The following is a 21,947-nucleotide window of genomic DNA, read 5'->3' on the forward strand; positions in this document are numbered from 1 at the left end:
AAAAATAATATAATTAAAATTATAAATTATTCTTTTATTTCGATATTTATTTCGTCAATTATTAATCTGAAGATATCTTACGTGACGTTTTATATTTTTCGCTGATGAAATTTTGCTAATCGCTTTCAGATTCAGAGCGTGCAATGATATACGATACTTGAAATTCAAGACATATATAATATTCCGCATGAGTCTACGTTATAGTACATTAAATATTTCATAGCGATAACAAATTAATTGTCGGACAATATTTGTCTGTGTTATTATCATAGACATAATATATAGATTGTGCGTCTCTACATCTCCCGTAGTCATAAACAGAAAAGTAGAGGGGATGAAAAGACGAAAATGGAATGATAATATAAAGCATGCTATCTCTGTCTAATCTTTGACGACCCTCACTCCTTAATATCAAGTTGACAATATCAACATGCGCGATCCTTTCGTCATTCGCGCGGCGACACACTCGAAGGAAAGACGTGTGATCCGAGAAGTTCCGTGTATAATACTTTCTTACCGTATTATCTTTTGAGATACGCTATCATTTTCTACGATTATTTATGCTTATTTATCGAGATTATTTATTTCGCGCAATTTATTCATTAAGATAATAATATCGGAACGATAAAAAATAGAAAATGATAGATTAATCCGATGTTTAAGATCATATAGTTAATTCTTTAATGCCGGAATTTGAATATACTTGGCGTTGACGTTCAAATTTTTCGCCTATTCAAATATAATTTGCCCATTATCTTCTCAAAACGGAATAATACACACAAATCATGGAATCAATCGATCAGATCAGAAATGCTATTTGTTAAGAGATGGCATTGCTGCGAATGACATGAATTTAATCGTGGGATTTTTGAACGTCGGAAAAATTATAATAGCTTAGCACAATCGTGATGATTATACTCTTCCCACGCCAGGCATACCGTATATAAAGAGTACCGCGGGATCATCATATATTGCTGATTAATGCGGGCGCGATCGCAATAATTAGTCGTATTTTCGCGAGTGAGTGTGAGGTGCCATAAAGAAGCGACAAAATGTGAGCGAGAGAGAAGAAAGCCCAGGCGGAGCAGCCATAAGATCAGTACAATAATTTATTTAATTTAGTATTCATTAGTTATGAGATTAATTGTTTATTTATTTGCGCGACAATAATTTATTTTACGTTGTTGCGCAATATAATATATAAAATATCCTAAATAATCTTTCAATTTGAAATATTTTTGTAAAATACATTTAATATTATAAAATATTTATTATAAATATCTTAGATATGCATGTGTAATGTGTAGACATTTCGGCAGATCTGCTTGGTACAATATATTTGATTTGATTTCAAAAACATTCCAAGCGTTGACAAATTTTTTTTAATATAAAAATAGCCGCGAATTTCTTTGTTAGAGAATTTACGCAAACGACGACTTCTCCGAGTTTACAAAATTGTCACAAATTAAATGGAATTGTTACGTCTCTCACAGATTTACGCAAGTTTCACGCCAAGCATTAAATTTCGACGGAAAAAACGGGAGATAAGATTTTTCTTATGAAAAGTACAATATTTTCTGTCCCGCGACTTTTTTAAATGATTTTAAAGAATTCAATAAAAATTAACAAAGATCAGAGCATATCGACGATTCGAGGATATTTGAATTAAAACATAGTTATTAATTTTTGCATCTAATCGGTTCTCTCCCTCCGCAAAGTTATCATGATTCACGAACGATACGTTCTTTAATAAGATCCGCTAGTTCACTCGCGTACTCGTCGTCTGACTTTTTCGCGTCCGGTCTATGCGAAGCGAACCCGAGGCCTGTGATATCCGATCGCGAAAACCAAGAACGGTGCATTCTTCTCGTGGCGAACCATAGACGTTACCCCAGCATGGCTATTGTTCCGTTCATGCCCGTATCCATCCATTTACCGTTTCTTGTGGTCATTGGACGTACGTATATGGCCGATATACAATATATCCAAAGAACCCGGAGGCTACCGAATTACAATAGCGAAAGGACGGCCTTTCTCCGGGCCGTCGTACACAGACATACGGAACTCGGCGCGGGTGTGTACATTTCCATACGTATTGTACTATGGTTGCGCCATACTTATAAGGAGCATACCCGTGATTTTATATTTTAGGCAGAAGTGAATATTTTATGATTATTTCCTGTGACTACAGAAATTAGATTGACAAATTGAGATCTATAGGAATCTTAATTTTTAATTATTGTCTATGTTGATATTAACGAATTTTGAATAAATATATTATCAACGAGTCAACGAATAATCATGAAATTAAATATATATTATATACTTATATTTACATTAATAATTTTATTGTAATAATACTATTAATTTCAGTGAAATATAACTAATATTTAATCAGATAATTTGAATATCATAAAGCTCTAATTATGCTGGTATTATAAAATCTACACAAATGAAAATAGTTACTTAACTATAATCATAATATTCATTTTTCTACCACAATTTTACGGAAAAATATTGTTACATGTTATTAAATAATCGCGTGTGCATTCGCATCGTGGTATAATTATATGAGAAACTACATTGCTCCTTTCTATCATATTTAAAAAGAACGTAAAGCGCAAATGTATATCCGGCAAATTTTTATCCCCTGTTCTCGATAAAGTTGCTTCCCTCCTCCAAATAAATCAATTTTCCTTTACAAACCTACTTTGAATTATCTTTTTGCAGTAACTCTGAATTAAACTTTCTGGAATCATTTCTCCGTTATAGTTTTTGCGCTCTTCCTTACAAGACTGTTCGTTGCCAAGTTAAAGATGAACGAAGTCAGTCGCGTTTTTCGCGAAAGTAGACAAACAAATACAAGTTACGATAACATAATTTCAACGTACGCAAATAAATTCGATTCGCCGCGGCTAGATGCGCAATGCGCGCGCGCGCGCACACACACATCCCGCATGAATATTTACATCCACATGGTGTACATAAATAGCACTCGACGAAAAAAATGGGTTAGAGCCGGGATACACCCACCCCCGTGCCGTAGATATCCGCCGGAAGCGGTCACAAATTCTCCGAGTCTCCGGCACAACCGCATTGCGCATTACTCTCTTGGACTCCTCTCCTTGGACGCCTTTCTATGCGCTTCCCCTTTCTTCTTCGTTCCTTTGCAGCTTGTTTCTCCAATTGTATTTTTCACTATAAATTATTTTCATTATGGTGTCCCAAAATTAAAAGCTATAGCAATCGTTACACCATAATCATAATTATAACATATACCATACATACAATAAAAATTATGAAGTAACACTTATCAGTGCATAATATAATTGAGAAAAATTCCAATAATATTGAGCTTTAAATATTTTTCTAAAAATGAATGAATGATTTAAAAGAAGAAAAAAAAAAGAAAATGAATAAATTCCGGTTAAACACGTTTTTAATATTACGGACTATATGTATAAAATAATTGTTATACCTTTATTAAACTATAGTATTTCATACATATATTTTACAACGATGTTATTAACAATAACTATAGAGATATATTGAATGTGGATCTTGCAAGACGCGATTCTTAATATTCCTATGACAATTTACGTCAAACTTATTTCAGTCTCCCAAATAGTGTCAATGACACGTTCAGTATTCTTTTATACAGCGGTTTCTCTGGAAGAATAAAATCGCAACGATATCATTCTTGTCATCTGACTCTCTCTCTCTTTTTCTTTCTTTCTTTCTTTCTTCCTATTCATTTCGACAAATAACATTTAATGTCTACAGTAGATGATAAATATAAAAATATCTAACTGTAGTTGAGTATAAAAAAGAAAGATGCTAAAAATAAATGTAACGCGTTAGTTTTGCTTATCTGGATGTTTCGTTCTCTGAAAATTCTCAAAATGATAATTTTCTCAAAACGACAAATAGCATCTACTTTATGGCGCATTCATGAGGAATAGCGTATTACGCGTATGCGCGAATGAAATATCGCTTTTATCAGGCCAATCGTCGTCGTATCCCATTCGCTATTTTAGGGTCACGTACTGCGCCATACGTGCGTGCTCGCACGCTCGCGCGAACATTTTCGCGTTTACGTTCTTCCTATATTTTACACATGTCCGGAACTCTAATCTCTCTAATCTCTCTGCGTATGGTATACGCATTCGTTTGCCCTTGTTTTACTTTTTCATGATGATAAATTCGATTCCCAAATCTACGATTCTCAGAGTATTCTTAACGCGGGGATTCCCGCGTCAATCAAAACCAATACGCGCGATTAATTTTGCGCTCGGGTAATTAACGCACAGAAGTTTCGATTTAAAAAAATGAAAAGTAATTTGTAGAATATTAAATATAATAATATATCACATAAAAAAATATTATCATTCTTACTCTTTTAATCTTTAATCGTTACGCGAAATATTTATATTATGCAACGTGTATTTCGAAAGCTCAGATATTATATTTTGTAGAGATATTCGTAATTTCGGAATAAATATTTTTAGTACGAAAATACTCCATTAGATATTTCCAAAGACAATACGCGCAAAGCATTGAAATATCATTTCATATATAGTCTCTTATTTATATTCTTCATCTACTTCTTCATCCTTATTACTGTCATCTATTTTGTTCGTTACTCTTCCTATGCTTACCTTGCTTCTACTATGATTACGTAACGATTGCTCAGATTTCTTTAATTCGTCTATCATGTACTTGATGTCCTCGGCTTCCATTTGTGAATCGCGACTATCGCCATAAGTGTTCACGCAAATCGTTCTCGCAATATGTTCGCTTTCGTTGGTTGTCAAACTAATCTAGACGAGAAGGCGCGGAACACGTGCCGCGATAAGGGAGATTAGGTTGCGTCGTGAAGTTCTAGTCTAATCTTACTTGACGTACACGTCGAGCAAGATTAGACTATACATACACGTAAAAGGACGAAGGGAAGGGACTCTTACTTTAGATTCTTTCGAGTAGCAACGTCTTCGGTCGGATCGACAAAATCTCTTGAGACGATGGCAGCAAGCCGCGAACGGGAAAATCAGGAAAAACATCGCGTTTAGGAAAAATTCCGCTTTCCTGAAAAATACGCTCGTTGAATCGCGACTGTGCGTGTATCTACCTATCGTGTCCTCACCTGCTGCATATTCTGACGGTTCTCTTGCGCGTATCCGGATGCACCGGTGCACCGTGCTCATCCCTCGCCACGCGCTTATATTTTAATTCTCGTTCGAAGTACTCCGACATTATGCTGGTTTCCAGCAACGAGTCTAAACCCCAACGGCCCATCGCTGGTATATACAGACCCATAAACCATTTCAGAGAACCTAGAGAAGAAACGAATGTTTCCAAATGTACTAATATGTACATTGTTAAAAATATAAAAAATGAATTACAAGAAATACAATATGTGCCGGGATAAAATAATTAAACTATAAGAATGTATAAAAATCACGTTAAATATGAGCTTTGCTAAATAGTTGGAAAATATTAAAAATACAACGGATTAAAACTGCTTTAAAAAGATTACGAATTATAAAAAGATATATTAGTAAACGAATTTTTAAAAGCTATTGAGAAACGATTATACTAACCCATGAGAAGCAAGAGCGATATTAACGAAACGATGAAGAACGTAACGTCCAAGAAAATGTCCGAGAAAATTTGGCGACGATGCGACGGGACGGGACCGCGAAATCCAGCTGCGTGATAAAGTTCGAGCGGCATCGGTTGACAGCCGGTGCCACGTGCGTCGCCCACGCACACGCATAAACAGTGTAGCGTACAGAAGCAACGATCAATTTTTCGTATCTTTATCTTCCTGGTGGCCACCATTTCTCCGAGACGGTTTAGCAATTGCACTGGAATATATTTCGAACACAGTGACAATGACATTCGTATATAATACTCGATACTACAATAATTTACGCGATGCCAAATCAATTCTTTCTACTTTCTATTACATTCGTAGAGAAGATCGATTCGCGTTAAAAGAAAAAATATAAGAAATTGAATGGAAAAAAATACTAATTATATGTTATGTGAATATGGGTTTAATCATTTAGAAACGATCATACTTTATCTTCTTCTAGTTATCGTGAAATTTTTTTTTTTTTTTTTACCAGAGCAGTAAAACTCGTTTGTGAGCAGCTCGCCGTAAAGATTTAAGCTCACTGCTTGGTTCCGTCGAGGTTGAATTAGTCTTTTAGGAAATGTAGCGTTCACCCAAGACTCTGGAAGACTATCGGGACAGTCCACGATCTTTGATTGGTAAGACGTCGGAATCAAACCCGTATTAGTAATCACGATCGTTATCACGGTATGATCGAGTGCCTCGCTGTTCACGTTCACTTGACTGATGCGACCCATGGATCTAAGATTTACAGATTTTTATGAAATAATCATATACACGCATATAATTAAATTGAATGTTTGTTATATTAGAATAGTCTGTTAATTTATTTTCAAGTTTTATTATACAGGATGTCCCCAATTTAAATGGCAAAACTTGAGGAGCGTGTAGGGGACCGAAAAGATAAGACGGAGGAAAGTCCTTTAGAGGTTTGCTCGTTTTTACTCCATTTTCGAGAAAATCACTAAAAAAGAAACAAAACAAGTTTTCGTTTTTTTACTAATTAATTTATGTTATCATCTATTTAATACAGATATTGTTCAAAATGTTGCCCTCTTGCAGCGATGCAAGCGTTACATCTAGCACTGACCTCATTAATTGCAGCTAGATATCGTTCTAGTGATATTTGGTGCGCCGCATCTATGATTCGGTCTCTTAATTGCTCTCTTGAATTGATTGGCACCGTAAAGGATAACGTCAAGTGTTTACATATGTAAGAAACCTTGAATCAATCAACTTAAGTGAGCAACTGACGATGAGAGATTGAATTTTTGCGATTTTCTCTAAAATGGAGTAAAAACTAGCAAACCTCTAAAGGACTTTTTGTTTTAGTTTTTCGGTCTTCTACACGCTCTTGAAGTTTTGCCATTTAAATTGAGGACACCCTGTATATTAAATAATTTACTTTAATTTATAAAATATTGCTTTACGATATCGAAAAATTTGACGTTTAGAAATCGTATATCGTATATTGATACATTAGTTGGATTAGAATGGATTGATATTTTTAGTAAGCACTTCGCGCATTAAAAATATTTATTTAATATTTACATAATTTTTTTTAAATTATGTTAAGTTAAATAATTATCTAATCTTAATGTAAAATATATATCGCCAGTATTGCTATCTTAAAAATTATATGTTTTATTCGATATAAAATGTGAAATGAAATATTTGATAAAAAAAGAGATTTCTACTTACAAGTAACAAGTAACTTTAAGCTATTCGAAATAATCGATAAATAATCGAATATCGAGAGAATTAGCATGCAAAGTGTAAGCGAAACTAGAGTTGACAATCTCACAATTAGTCCGTTAGCTGAGGGTTGATACGTATCGCTCCTCTCGAGACTCACCCTCCTGCGAGCGCGGCATTATAATCCACCCCGACTTCGATGTCGATCGCAGACACGTGCGGCGAATGATACTCCAGAGCGAGAAACTCGCGGCTTCCGCTTCCGCTCGCGCTGTACTTGATGGGCTCGCTCGGCACGGATGCGAAATTGCTCAAGAAGTAGCAACCAGGTCGACCGGCGACGCGAGCTTCCTGTCGACACGTGACACTAGATCGAACAGCGGTCCGGTCTTTGACAGCCAACGGGCGGAAACGTTCGCGGGAATGCGAGGTGGTTTCCGGTCGGGCAAGGAGATACGTACGTTTGTAACACGCATCTGTAACCCGTCGTCTGCGTTCGCCGATAAATCTCGGAATGACGTATTATAGTTCGGCGCCGGTGCAAATACAATAGTTTGACAAGCGAGATCTAATCGATCGTTCTTGACGTTACCTCGTCCCGATTCGCCAAGGATTTCCGATCTTTTTTATCTTTAATACTTGGACATGGAGTTTCGCGGGACTCTTGGTAAAATTATCGCATTCGTGAAAGGCGTAATGGTAAATTTATAAAATTAGAATCTATAAAATCGTGCAAATCTTGAATAAATCTCTTTCCGTTGGAAATTTTATAACGTCGTTTCGCGATCACGCAATTTGACAGAATCCAAGTTCGCATAATTCGTAATAATTCAAAACGACGTAACAACGATGGGTTCGCGTACTTTTGCGAACGCGAGACAAATTCGGTATTTCGTTCCAAAACGAGACGCGATTCGAATATCCTCGTCTCGCGTATCACATGGAGAGAACGAGCCGACGTACATAAAAATCCGCCCTGTCCCTCGCCGGACGACCGATTTGTATGCGACTGTCCGTTTCCCGTCGTTCCGGACAAATCTCCTCTCGTAACGTTTCACGTGAGGGATAAGGGGGTGGGTATAAGTATTAAATTTGTGCGCGATAAATCATATTACAGAGCGAGAGCAGCGGGCGCACTTAAAGCGTCTCACGCTTACGAAGGGGGCGAAGGAGGACGCGACGGGGTTCGCCCGCGGATAGCCCGAGGACAGGAAGGCTATTTCCAGTGTTGTTTCATTTATTTCACCCGTCATACGTACCACGTCGTGCCTACGGTAGGCCAGGGGTTGATTTTTCAAACAGGTTCCACTGACATGTCCGCACCGATCCGGTTGCTTCGCGAATGCCGCGAATCCCACGCCCGCTTTGTCGCACTCGTTTCCGTTCTCGTTGATACTGCTCGCTGGTACTACGAGATACTCGTTCGATTCGCCTACATCGACATATCGCCATTTGACAAAATGTTGTCCATTAATTTTGTTAAAGCGAGTTGTCGACTCGACGTCACGTTTGCAAAGTCGTTTTATGTATTAGTGAAATTGTCGACGAAATATTGTTTTTAGAATGTCAAACTTTCTAGATTTTTATGTCACGTTAAACTTTGTTAAATGACACGATAGTTGAAGCATGAAATCTCATATATTGCGATACATACATTCTAATTTCGTATCTTCCAATAATCAATATTTCGTTGTTTAAGATCTTTCGATTAACACAATAAAATTTTGATAAAAAAAGAAAAAGTTTCTTTCTCCAACACTATTATATACACTCTATATCATTTTTCAAAAATATATCTTGAATCTGAAATCAAAAGAAATCTTTAAACTTTTTTTAATTACGAATAAGAATTAAATTGCTCGCTTTATGTCAGATGAATGATTATTTTAATTTCGTACAAATGTCGTTGGGTAAAATTATAAACTCGCGTCTCGTTAATCATAATTTTGGGGGAAAGATATTCGAAACGGAGTTACGATACCTTCGACGGGATAACCGGAACCCTTTGATGTCACCGACGACGGCACCAAAAGACGATCGCGAACGACATCCAAATTAGGAACCTCCCCCTTCCGTTCCGGCATTTTCACTTTCTTGTAGGCAAAAGCGATCGTATCTCGACTGCCTCTATGGTGCCTGTCAAACGTGCCCAATCTGATGGCATAAACGACCTGTCAAGCGTGAAGTTTATCGGGCCGCTTCGAATATACAATACTTGGGCGCACATTCAATCGCGAGAGACATACACACACACACACACACACACACACTCTCTCTCTCTCTCTTACCTGACTACGGAATCCTCGGTGAGATCCTTCCAGTAAATCGATCCATTCTCTAAAGTGCGTTTTTCGTAAACCTGTAGATAGACTGTGTGCTCGACGATGGGATCTTCCAACTGATATACGGAATACCTAAAAAAAAAAAATGTTTCCCCTATACGACGTGCATTTTCTACAAATCTTTTTAAAATCGATGATAATAATAATACATTTGTAATTAGTAAATAAAAATTGCAACAGAGAATTTTATTTCGATATGGACGGACACTTTTGAAACATGTCGAACATTATGTACGATATCTCATATGTATTGATTATCTGTTAATCAATTTGCGCGGCACGTCAACTGCAGAGACTATTGAAACCGTTAAACAAAGCACTCATCTTTGCTTTTGTTACGTCTAGAATCTATAATTGTTATGGCGCACACAGCATTGCACCGTATCCAACTGAAAATAAATGATTGAAAGTCGTCATTTTAATACTATTAAAAACCATCGGCCGATGCCACTATTGTGTGCACGATTGCCACACAATTCTTTTAATAAACTTTACACCGACAGATAAAACAACGCTCTCTTCGTAACACATGCGGGACACAAGTTATTTACTAAAGAACAAAATTATTTTCAGGCAAAGTGGATTCGCACAAAATAATACCATTATTCACGTTTGTACCTTATATTGACAATTTATGCGGGTGAAAAAGCGCGTGTATTCTTTTCGATTTATTATCATTATAATTTTAACTTTCAAATCATCTCAAATCTTTATGAAAAAAATTCACATCATATTAATAAGGATTGAAAAACGATTCTCCTTTCCCGCTCTTTGTTTCTCGAGAAACGAACGGATAAACGCGATATTCGACACGAATCACGATCCGCGATCCCCTTAAATCCCCATAGGCGACCTACCATAAATCACTGAAGCGCAAACAATGCGCGGACTCGAGATATTTGGCCGCATCGATATTCGGCGGGTGTCCGCGATCCGCGCAATCTTGACCGCCCCGGATTTGCGCTCGTCCGGGATCAACTTTCGATCCATCGAGCTCTCCTCGGCCCTCGTCCTCGCACCGTTTCACGTTTCCTTTCGCGAGCTTACGAAAATTCTCAGCGTTTTGCTTGTCTACGACATAGCGTCTCGATAGTCTCGCCGCGACATCATCGGCGTCGACATAATCGGGCTCGAGAGATGCCATTAATAAGTGTCTCCTGAAGCGTTGTTGGTTCCCGGTCCCCGAGACATTCTTGATCCGCTGACTGCCCTTTTTCCTCTTCTTCTTCTGCCACTTTGTCTTCTTCCTCGCCCCGTTCGGAATCTTCTGCTGTCGCTTTTTAAATACGTGATTATCTTTCCGGAAATCGGTATCTCGTTTCTTGTTCGGAATGCTACAACGTGAGAGATTAAGAAATCTGTCGTGTAGAAATAATAAGACCAATTACATGGAACATTTTTTCGAAAGACATTTCGAAGAATTTTCTGTTACGATTAGATATCTTTTTTTAGAGAAAACAAATTTCTTAAGAATATATATTCTCGACAAAATTAATCAAATAATAAAAAATAAACATTCGCGAAAAACGTAATATTATATTGGTTTAATTAAGTACATCTCGCGCTATAAATTATCTCGTAAAATCAATTTCATCATTTTCAGACAGACCTCATGGGTTCGTTCACGACTTCCTCGTCGATTTTAGGAGCGCCGACATTGCCGGTCATGGATGAAATCGATGAATATCGAATCATATTCGTTTTTTTCGAGGAATTTGCTCTTTGGTTTGACGAGCTTAAACCTCCGTTGACAGTAGGTAGAGCATCATCGGTCGAAAGTTTTGCCAGGGGGCCGTTTACGGCAACGTGTCTTTGAATGTTAATCGAATCGCTTCCACCGCTACCGAAATTTGGGTCACGAGGACGGTTGATCTCGTCGCGGACGCGCCGAAACACGACGCGTTTTTCCGACGCTGCAATTCCGCCCAGTACTTTGCGCGATTCCCGGAGTTTCTTATCGATCGGCAGTCGCCGCATAGCCGTCGCCCGATGTTCCCCGATCCAATCTCCCGAAGAACCTTCTCTACCGGAACTATTAAGTAATTTCGTTCTCGTGTCGCGTCGATCAGATATCCCGATCTTCTTCGACTTCTTCTTGGAGCGCGCGAGTCTATCTTCCCTTACGGTATCGATCACTTCCAATAAAGCACCTCGCGGGACGCGCGTCGGTCTGATGGTATCGTTAGCGACATCCGTCGATTTCGACGACCGCCGAAATGCAACGTCTTTATTCCTCGCCGAATAATCCTCCCGATGAGATTCCGGTGGCATTTTATTTCTCTTGAAATTTGTCGCGGAAGCAATTTCTTGTTTACCGAAGTGAAGTCGATCGGCGAAACTTCGATCTTGATTCAGCGGCTGCAAACGATCGGATTGGCTGCCGTCCAATCGAGATCTCTTTGCTTCCGAATCCTTCATTGAATCGTTAAACGAGACGCTCGAGTTTTGTTCTATATCCATTAGATGCGGGACACTGATATTTTTCCGAGGTGCGTTCTCGCGAAGCAAGGGCTTCCGCTCAAGTTCGTAAAATAGAAAGGACTTTGGCGTCGCGGAGAAAGTCGTGCTCGATGAAGTAGGAGCGTGTACTTTCCTCCTTGTAGAAGTCTGAAAGAGCGCGGATGGTACTTTGTTCCTTGATGCTTCATCGGAAGTACTCGGTAAGGTGGACGCTTCGGATTGAAAAGTAGCGCCGTTCAAAGGCGACGATTTCTCGCGTATCTTTTCTAAGATTATCGATCGCCGTTCAGTGGTCGTCAAATTTTCCTTCTCTATTTCTGATATCATTGTCGTCCCATCAGTAGCACTTTTCTGCTTTCCAACATTATCCCCTGTGTGACTCGACACGATAACATTCTTCACGCGAATATCCGTCTCACCCATTCGCGTCTTCAGACAAGAAGGAGGCTCCTCATCCGCGATGATTCTCAATAGCTTCGTCATGAATCTTACTATCGCCATCATGTTTCTCACGCGAATTGCGTTAATCGACTTACATCTGTTGCACGGTGTCTCGGTAGGAAAGGTCTCGTTTGTCGCGTATCCGGTCGTGACTTGGAGAACGTCATCCTCCAATCGCGTCGATGACGAGAGTCTCGCGCTTCCGACATTCCGGTCGTTTGTCGTCGCTTCCTGGATATCAGGCGGAAAAGTTTCAGCGATATCGCTGTCGCGATAATTACTCAAAGTTTGTAATTCGCGCTCGGTCGTCTCGGCAAGTTCGAGTTTGCGAACGATCGCGGGAATTCTGTAACAACCGCCAGAAGTGACATTCTGCGAATCTTCGCCGGGCCAACGCGTGATCCCGTCTCTCTTGCCCTTCGTCGAATTAATTCTCGGCTTCTCGATTCTAATACGTAATAATGGTACAACACGAAGATCAGTCGCATTCGATCGATCAAGCTCGGATCGATTCGCTTCGCCCAAAGGAAAGTCGACGCGACATGGCGAGTCTTTGATCGCGTGTTTCTGATCTCGAGGACTGTCTTTATCGACTAGGATGGATCCCAAAATGTTTGGAAAACGCACCGGGTTTGCGAATGCACGAGGATCCAATTTGTCGACGGCTTCGTCGGTTTGCTCGGATATCGTTCTTGCGATCTTCCTGCTCATTTTGTCACTCGGTACGATCGACGATTTCGAGTAATTCGTTGGAAATACTTGTTTGGCCGTTCTTGAGTTCGCGCCGTACTTGTCCAATCTCTTCTCGATCCGTGAATCTGTTTTCTTCGTCTTCTCTTCCTCTTTCTCGCTTCCTTGCGCGGGATCGAAAAACTTTTCGTCAGATTTCTTTATCGCGACTTGGTTCGTATTTGTCCCCCCGGCTTCGCAATTCTCATCCGCTATCACGTTTAATGAATCACTCGCTTCGTCATTCGTACGTTCGATTATTGACGGGACATCAAACGTAGAACCCGCGTTCGAGTCGGGGAGATTAATGCTTGTTGTTTCAACTACTACGATTGAGTTTGACAATTCTGTGGAAATCGAAGACCGCGTTGCTAAAGATCCGTCGGGAATAGCATCGAAACTTATGAGCATTGGCGTTTGATCGAAACCGCCGTTCACTCGAATTTTACCGGTTAGCGAGATTTTCATGCTTCCTTTGTTCTTTGACATTGTCGGGTTTTCATGCATTTTTCCGATACTCGACAAGCTTCTATTAGTCGTAATTTCTTTTTCATCAAATATTATTGATGCCGGTTGAGTTTCGTCTCGTATATCATCTTCACTGATCTCGCGGAATAAACGTGGTTCTTTGTCAATTTTTTCGTAGATTCGAAAGTTTTTCAAAGTATTCTCAGATTCATCGAAACTTTTCTTCTGTAGAAAAATATTATTATTGGTAATGCTTTCGATGATAGATTCTTTGTTTTCAAAAGAAATTTAATACCTTATCATCGTTGAAACTCGCAGGATCGATTAATTCAGCTTCGTGTCTTTCTTCCAAGTCTATATTCTTATTCATAATTTCCTTCTCGTCGTTTCTATTACAATTAGCAGCGGTTAACTAACAATATATCAGTAGATAGTTGAAATTATTTAAGTTTTTTTTTATATTACTGAACTTTATATTATTGAAAATAATTACCATATTCTAACTTTGTAATTAATCAAGTTCAATTTTTTATAAATACGTTGCTTTTTTTATTTTCGTCAAGTAATTTCAATATATTTAGCAACTTTATAACATAATACAAAGTAATAATAATTAATTTTTTTTTAAATATAATTATGTACAATGATGTTACATAAAATATTATGAAAAGAAATGAATATATTCACATGAAAAAATTAAGTATTATATCAATTAAATATAAAAATTTAATTAATCTATACATAAAAATTATATATATATATATATATATATATATATAATAATTAATATCTAACATGGAAAAAAACCTTGAAATTGCTCCTTCCCTAATTCCTTGTACATCCGAGACCACCGTTGTATCGCAGGCTGCAATTGTTTTTTCCTCCGGCATTACAGTTCGCGCAGCATCGGCATTCTCATCTGCCAATCGATCCGCGTTGGGCAGTAATTTCCGCGAATCTCGATCCTCGCGCGGAATTGGCTGATCCTCGAGATTCGATAAATCATCCCTCTTGGCAATGGCTTCGTTATCGCTCATCGAGTCATTCTCCCCGTCCGTCTCCCTTGCGTCATCCTCGTAGTACTCATCCTCGACGTCCTTGATGTAGCTGGATTTTCCGCTCGACAATAATCGTCTGGCCGATCGATGCCAGCGATTCATCAGCGATCGATCGGCGCGTTTCTCGCTTCCCGCGATGTTTCTCTCGTCCGATACCGATGACGATTTTTCCTTTTCGATTCTACTGATCGTTTTGCGGACGGTGTCACGTACTTCGCTTCGAGGACGTGGAAAATATCCCTCTCGGAGAAAAGCGCGATGCACTCGAGGATTTTTCGCGAGACTTTCATTAATCTTCCTCGCATCTTTGCTTTTCCACTGTTTTGCGCCGTGAAACGGCAACGGGATCGTTTTATCGGTACTTTTAGCCGCGACAACGTCGCGCGTCTCGCCCTTATCGTCCGCTATCATCAATTTCGCACGGCGAATGACAGTATCCGTTGGACGATTTTTGTCCCGGTCCCCGGAACTTTTCACGCGATCCGTTAATATCCTGCCTGTCGGGAATTCCCGACGCGGTTCCGCGCCGCGATTCGACAAATCGTCATCGTTCGGGCTGACCGTTCTTACGTTCTTCAACGGGTTCGATGCGATTTTTCGCACCGCCGCTCGCCCACCGAACCTGCGTTTCCCCGTTCGTCGATCTATCTCGGGCCTTTTGCGCACCGAGCCGGAAAGGTCCCTTCGCGACGTTGGAATCTTTGCGGGAAACGGAATTTCGAGCGACGCCGAGATAGCTTCGCGACTTTGCGAAATAACGTCCATGTCAAATCTGCCAACTGCATCGTCTTTCATGTGACAGAGTTTCAGAAAAGCGACCCTCTTTGGGCTATCTCGCGTGTTTCGTTCCCTCTCATGCGCGTTCAAATCGAGATATCGCACGTCGTGATTGTTGGCCTCAAGTTTCATATCGCACGCCGCGATATCTCGAGGAGCAGCCTTGTGTTTTTGCGTCTGATCTCGGCTTTCGCAACTCTGTCGAAAGGACTTTCGCTTCGCAGAATAGTTCGATTTGCCGGCTAATCCTTTTTCGATTCTAGAACGTAATTCACTCGACGCCGTTGTCATATCCGGAGACTTTCCGTTTTTGCTCAAAGCCATTCTTTCGTTCCGCGCACGATCCTCGTTGTCCTCTTCCTCGTAGTCGTAAAAGATGGAGGAGTCGCCATCGCTCGACTCGCGGATAAAGTTGGATCTCTTGCTTCTCGTCTGCGCGAGAGTAACGTCGTCCGCGACGCTGGATGAAATCGTCGTCGAAGAAGCGTTCGGAAAATAATCTGATCTTGATTTATAGCGTTGCTTCTTCCTTCTATCATCGGCCTTCTGGACGGGCTTGGATCTGTTCGCTACGATTATCCGTTGTACTTTCGTCGTACGATACCAAGGATGATCCTCGATTTCCTTTTCGGCATCCGTCATCTTTATATTCGTAACCCGATTGACAGTTTTCTCCCGTTTCCCGCTCTTTCCAATTTCGCTCGATACTCTCTGTATTTTTCCTTCCGACGCGAAACTGGCGTCAGATATCTCAGTTCGAAATTTCCGTTTAGAGATGGTCGTTGCCCGACTGATCGTCGTTGCTTCCGTCTCGTCGACGAAAGTCGTGGTCTCGTCCAGAGCGATCTCGTCGTGCATCTCTCGCGAAAACATTGTCGTTCTCGGGAGACGTATCGAAGATCGGAAGGTCGCGTCCGTGATTCTGGTGATGGTGGTCGCCAAAGTCGTTGTGACTCGAGTGACGGTTGCCGTCTCGTCTTCGGGCGGCAAGGTTTCCGCTTCCGTGATCTCGTCCAAGGTTGGCATGCCCGGCATTACGGGCGTGTACGCCGCGTACTGTCTCGCGATCCGATCCACCAGCTTGGCGATCTCGTCCTTCTCGCGGGACCTCCGCGATCTCGCCGTAGAATCCTCGTTCTCCGGAATATCCACCGAATTTTCCCGCATCGGATCTTGGATATAACGAGAGCCTTCCTCTCCTTCCTCGTCGCTCGACGAAGCTTCCGTCGGTTCCATAATCGAACCGTTACCGCGTAATGAGAGATCCGCCCTGACGGGTGGACCACGAGGCCCCGTGAAATCGCCCGCGATCATCCGCCAAGAGTCGTTATTAAGCTCGAGGAATCTGCCTCTCGCGTTCTCCGCCTCATCCCGCTCGCTCTCGCTTCGATTTCTGAACGCTTCGGGATACATTGTCGTTTCCGTGGAATTCGTACAACTGCTAGATAACGTACTAAGCGACCCGTTGGTGATTGCGAAATAGCTATTGACATTTCTGCCACGTGGAGTCTCGGACGATAGTTTAGACACGAAGACTACCGTCTGCTTCGGCGTGTTTGTATAAATCGGACTTGTCGATTCGTCCAAGTTAGCTTCCTTCGAAACATCATGACTAAATTTTCTCATAATCGGTGATGACAAAAAAGGACCGATGATAGTATCGGACAATTTTTGCCCCGAGTGAAGAGAGGCGGATTCTTTATAATCGATGAAATCATCTTTCAGCGTAATCGGCGACAAGATCGCAGTATTTATATCGTTTGTCGTCGTAGATTTTGTGATTGCGAGAAAGTTTTCGTTCGTAATCGATCGTTGACGCGTATCGATTAATTCGATAGGATATTCAGGCATTGCTTCACCCGTCGCGATCGATTCATCCGGTTTGTCATTTTTATGCAAAAACGAATCGTCTCTCAGTTTATCCTGAATATCAGAGATATCGGCTCTTGTTACTTCGCTCTTCGTAGCTACTTTGAAATTCTCCGGGATTTCTTGAATAATTCTGACCTCGGCAGAGTCTTCCTTCAGGACGTTGCTTATTCGCGCGAACTTATCCTCGATCCGCTTATCGAGGTTGCTGCTCTCTTTGTCGGTTTCCTTATTGAAGAAAAACGGATTATCGCCCTTCTCGGATCGGATTTTCTTAAAGGAATGGCCGGATTCCAAAATCACTTGTTTCTTCGGACTTTCGTTTCCTCTATTCTCCGACATCTTGCGTTTAGAGTAAACTACCTCGGGTCGAGCGTAGCGATCTACGATCGCTCGCATCTCGCGACGCGAGTCTTTATCCGTCAGAAGACTCTCGCTCTTCGCGAAATTAGAATCTTTGTTTTCGATTCGAAGATGTCTTCGAGGACGTCTTTGAAAACATCTCTCGCTTTTCGAACATCCGTTCGGAAATGTATCGCGTTTAGAGTTCGGTGATCCGCGCTTCTCCCATATCAATTCACGGATCGATAAGGACTTTCCGAACCCTGGTTTCGGATTCCCGACGCCTCTGTCCCCGTGAAACTTCTCGGCGCCCTTCGACTTGCGCAACTTCCGCCGAGTGGGCTTCCAGAATTTGTAACTGTTTTTCAAGTTCACGTTTTTCGGTGTCTCTTGCTCGAGCGAGCTATAAATTCTATGCGATTCCCGCTCCTCGTATAAATTGCTAAACTCGTCGGAGAATCCCTGTATCTCGTTCCCTGTACCTAGTAACGAACCGAGCGTTCTCGATTCGAGGATCACCGTCGATGATTTATCTCCGGGACGAGCGCGAGCGGGCGCGGGTGATTCTTCCAGCCGCGAAATTTCAGTGGTAGAAGAAGAAGAAGAAGAAGAAGAAAGATTTCGTAATCTTGTAAAAGCAGGAAAGGTCGAGATTCGCGTTGATACATTAACATCTTCTACTTCCATCTTCTCGCTTCTCGCATTACCGTTTCGAAATGCGGCCGCGTTCAAATTCCGCCTCTCGATCAACGCATTTCTCAACGAGTTAACATTATCCGAGATGTTCTCCGGTATCCTAAATCCATATCGTCGCTCCCCGCTTTCCATCGACCGATGCGTTCCGGAAATCAAAATTTTCGATAATAACGCGAACATGTCGCTTTCGAAACTATTCGATTTTATCGTGACTGGCATGATATCGCGATTAATATTCTTATCAGTATCGTTTCTAAGCGGAATCCCAGACGAAGTGAAAAATTGGATGGTCGTGGTGAAACTTCCGTTATCAGGCGACGCGTTAGAAAACGCATTCCTCTGCGTTTGCCTCGAAAATCGACTCTCTTCCGGAATTCGCGACGATTGTATTGCCAGAAACATCGGTGTGTCCGGTCGAGCTGCGTCGCGAGATCGATCCCTCGTCCTTTCCTCGACATTTCCACTTTCCGAAAAATTCGCCGACCTATCGCACTCCTCTAGATCGAGAAACTTCCCATTATCCTTCCTGCTGTTCGTTTTCCTAAAATCCCGTTCGTCGTTCAACTTTGTTAGTTTCACGATTGGATTTCGAGGATCACTCATGATAGATCCACGAATCAGAGATTGGCCATCGTTAACCCATCGGCTCGACTCTCGAAATCTATTCTTCGAATCGTTGAAATACGCGAAATCGTCCGATACATTCTTATTTCTATCACCCCTTTCCTTTATAGCTTTCTCCTTCGTGGCTTGCTCATAGACGGCATTGACGTAGGCCTCGATCTTTTCTTTACTCGATGACGGATCGGAAAAAATGCTTTCCGGTACGGGCGACAGCCGGGTTTCCGCGCTATTCGCCTTCTCCATCCGGTGGGATCCTTCGGACGATCGAATAGATTGTCGAGTCGAATTGTTTGTAAATTGTTTCTCGTCTCGATATTTCGAAAGAGAGAGCATTTCCTCGTCAAGTGGGCCGTTAACGGCGAAAATATCATGGCTCGTTACACGTCCTCTCGTCTCGTTCTCAAGTTCGACTGGGCTGGTTTCGATCTGGCGTTGCGCCTTCGCATTGTCAAATAAATTCACGCTCGACTCGGACCTGTCGCGAACTCTATTTGTGCCGTCGTTCCGCTGGTAATAGCTTGATTCGGCGGCGACCGAGCAGAAACTTTTGGCGTGTTGCGCGTCCTCGCAGGAACAGCAGAAACCCTAAAAGCGAAATCAAGCGTTCGCTTGTTGCCCGCGACTCTTAATTGTAGGGACAGACTTGTCTAAAGTTTAATTAAATGGCTCGCCACTGTCACCGCAGTTTCGACAAACTAACGTATAAATGCGATTACATTTCGAGATTATTTTTATCTTTTATATGGGAGCACAGACTCGATTTTAATAAAGTATGATTATAATTATGATAATAATAATAATAATAATAATAATAATAATAATAATAACAGTAATAGTTTTATTAGATGCAACAATGAGCAAGATATAAATAACGGTCAATAATAATACAGAAAGAACAGATATAATCTAATTATCATTATCATATAGTTGGATACATCATAATGTGTATACCATATAATATACGTACGTAGCTTTAACGTATTTTTACATAACACTGTAATATGAAAAATGAATACTTTTAAGATCGATGTACATAATTAATCTCATATTCCTATAATTTTTTTCATAGCTTACTAGTTGTTTAACTTTTTCATTATTCAGAAAAAGGCATCGTTCTACTTTACACTTTGAAAATTTTCCAGATATACAAACTCACCTTTTTCATCAATTTTTTTATATTTTTAAATAGATAATAATTTTTTTCGTAAATTAAATATTAACATTTAATAGAAGTATTATTATTATTATTATTATTATTATTATTTTATTTATGAAAAATAGATATGTGCTTAATATGATGATTGTTTTGCTTTCTCTGATATTTTAATTCTTACTTGACTAAATGGTATCGGCTTCCCGTTAATTAACATTTGACCGCATGTTGGATTATCTAAATCATCGTTACATCCAGTGAAGTTAACTCGATGATTGTTAATTACTTCTTCTCTCGCCTCCGCGTTGACAATCTTATTCGAAATGATGGAATATATAAGAAACATTCTTATCTCTATTATACGTATATATGATTAAAATAATGAGATTTTATCAACAATTAATATGCATGATCAGATGCGGATAATTCAGAATACGTTAATGGAAACTATTTTGTCGATCTCAGTCAATAAAATATTATTTGATAATTTATCTAAAAAACTTTTGCAAATAACTATTATTCGATAAAAGTTTAAATTTTATTCCTCGTAAATTCACTGTGTCATTATTACCTGAAGATTGGCGTCTTAAATGATATAAATTAATAATTACACACACTTACACCTTGAAATCTTAGTCCGTATAAATGCAGCAAAGCTTCTTGGCGGACCTTTATGACATATGGATTATGCAATCTGATTTTACGCATTCTTATCGGATCCACTACGTGATCCACCAATACAAATTCTTCTCGCGTATTTGTCTAATAAAATATATTATTTTAAAAGCATATTCTATGTGTATAATATTTATTTACAGTAATATTAATTGATTATAATCTTTTTGGCATAAAAATCATGATGGTAATAGCGTGATTTTTGTTTCTCTTAAATTTTCCAAAATGTTAGCGCGTATGAATGATAATCTAGCATAATACAATATATGTAAGGACAAATAAATAATCTATATCCGACGATGTACCTTTCCAACATTGTTAATCTTCATGCTAATAATCACTTTTCTTCTGCAATTCCGTTGCGGTTGTGTAAACATTTCTTTACTATGAAAAGAAATAACGATGACCGAAAATTTTTACTCTAATTTGTTACACGTCGTAGATTTTGCATGAATTTCGTAATTCCGATAATTTTAAAGCAGATTGCGTTTGCGTACACTTCCTTCCGCGTTTTCGTACAACGAATCAAAACAGCCCTGATTTCAATCCACGGATGATCTTGATCGATGACGAGTGGTTCCTCGAACGAGGAACGTCGACGATTGCTATGCTCGAATTGTCCTTCGCGTCGTTGCCATTGCAATGTGCAGTCAGGATTTCTCGATGGATGATATTGGGGAACGTATTGAAATTCCGATACGTAAGGATGATAATGCGTGGTACTTTCGGGATGAGGGCCAATTAACGCGAACGCCATCTAAATTTAATTTTAATCTATTATGATGATGTCGATGTGAGAAGAATAATCAAAGGGGATTATTAGAAGGATTTTATTTATTTTTGTGAATCTGCTCCATATTAATAATATAATAATTTATGACAAATTTATCATACGACAGTATAACTAGATTACGAGAACAAAATTGTGAATCGATATCAGAAAATACCTGTAACGTTATCCAAAAGATCTTGAAAGGGCG

The 21,947-nt window shown here is 40.0% G+C and overlaps 1 protein-coding gene across 1 annotated transcript; it reads right to left on the reverse strand.

The window, feature by feature from the left end:
- Positions 1–3,599: 3,599 nt before the first annotated feature.
- Positions 3,600–17,180, reverse strand: LOC138941718 (serine-rich adhesin for platelets-like). The gene is given in 15 exon segments (XM_070311584.1): positions 3,600–3,669; positions 4,659–4,820; positions 4,965–5,085; positions 5,144–5,333; positions 5,601–5,867; positions 6,129–6,379; positions 7,354–7,359; positions 7,494–7,684; positions 8,593–8,765; positions 9,315–9,487; positions 9,622–9,747; positions 10,533–11,009; positions 11,285–14,059; positions 14,061–14,162; positions 14,581–17,180. Coding segments are annotated over 15 exon segments (7,482 nt in total). The 5' UTR covers positions 17,022–17,180; the 3' UTR covers positions 3,600–3,642.
- Positions 17,181–21,947: the final 4,767 nt, after the last annotated feature.

This window comes from Polyergus mexicanus, unplaced genomic scaffold (assembly GCF_030449975.1).
Source record: "Polyergus mexicanus isolate NDT 795.1 unplaced genomic scaffold, iyPolMexi1.0 SCAF_20, whole genome shotgun sequence".
Lineage (NCBI taxonomy): Eukaryota > Metazoa > Arthropoda > Insecta > Hymenoptera > Formicidae > Polyergus > Polyergus mexicanus.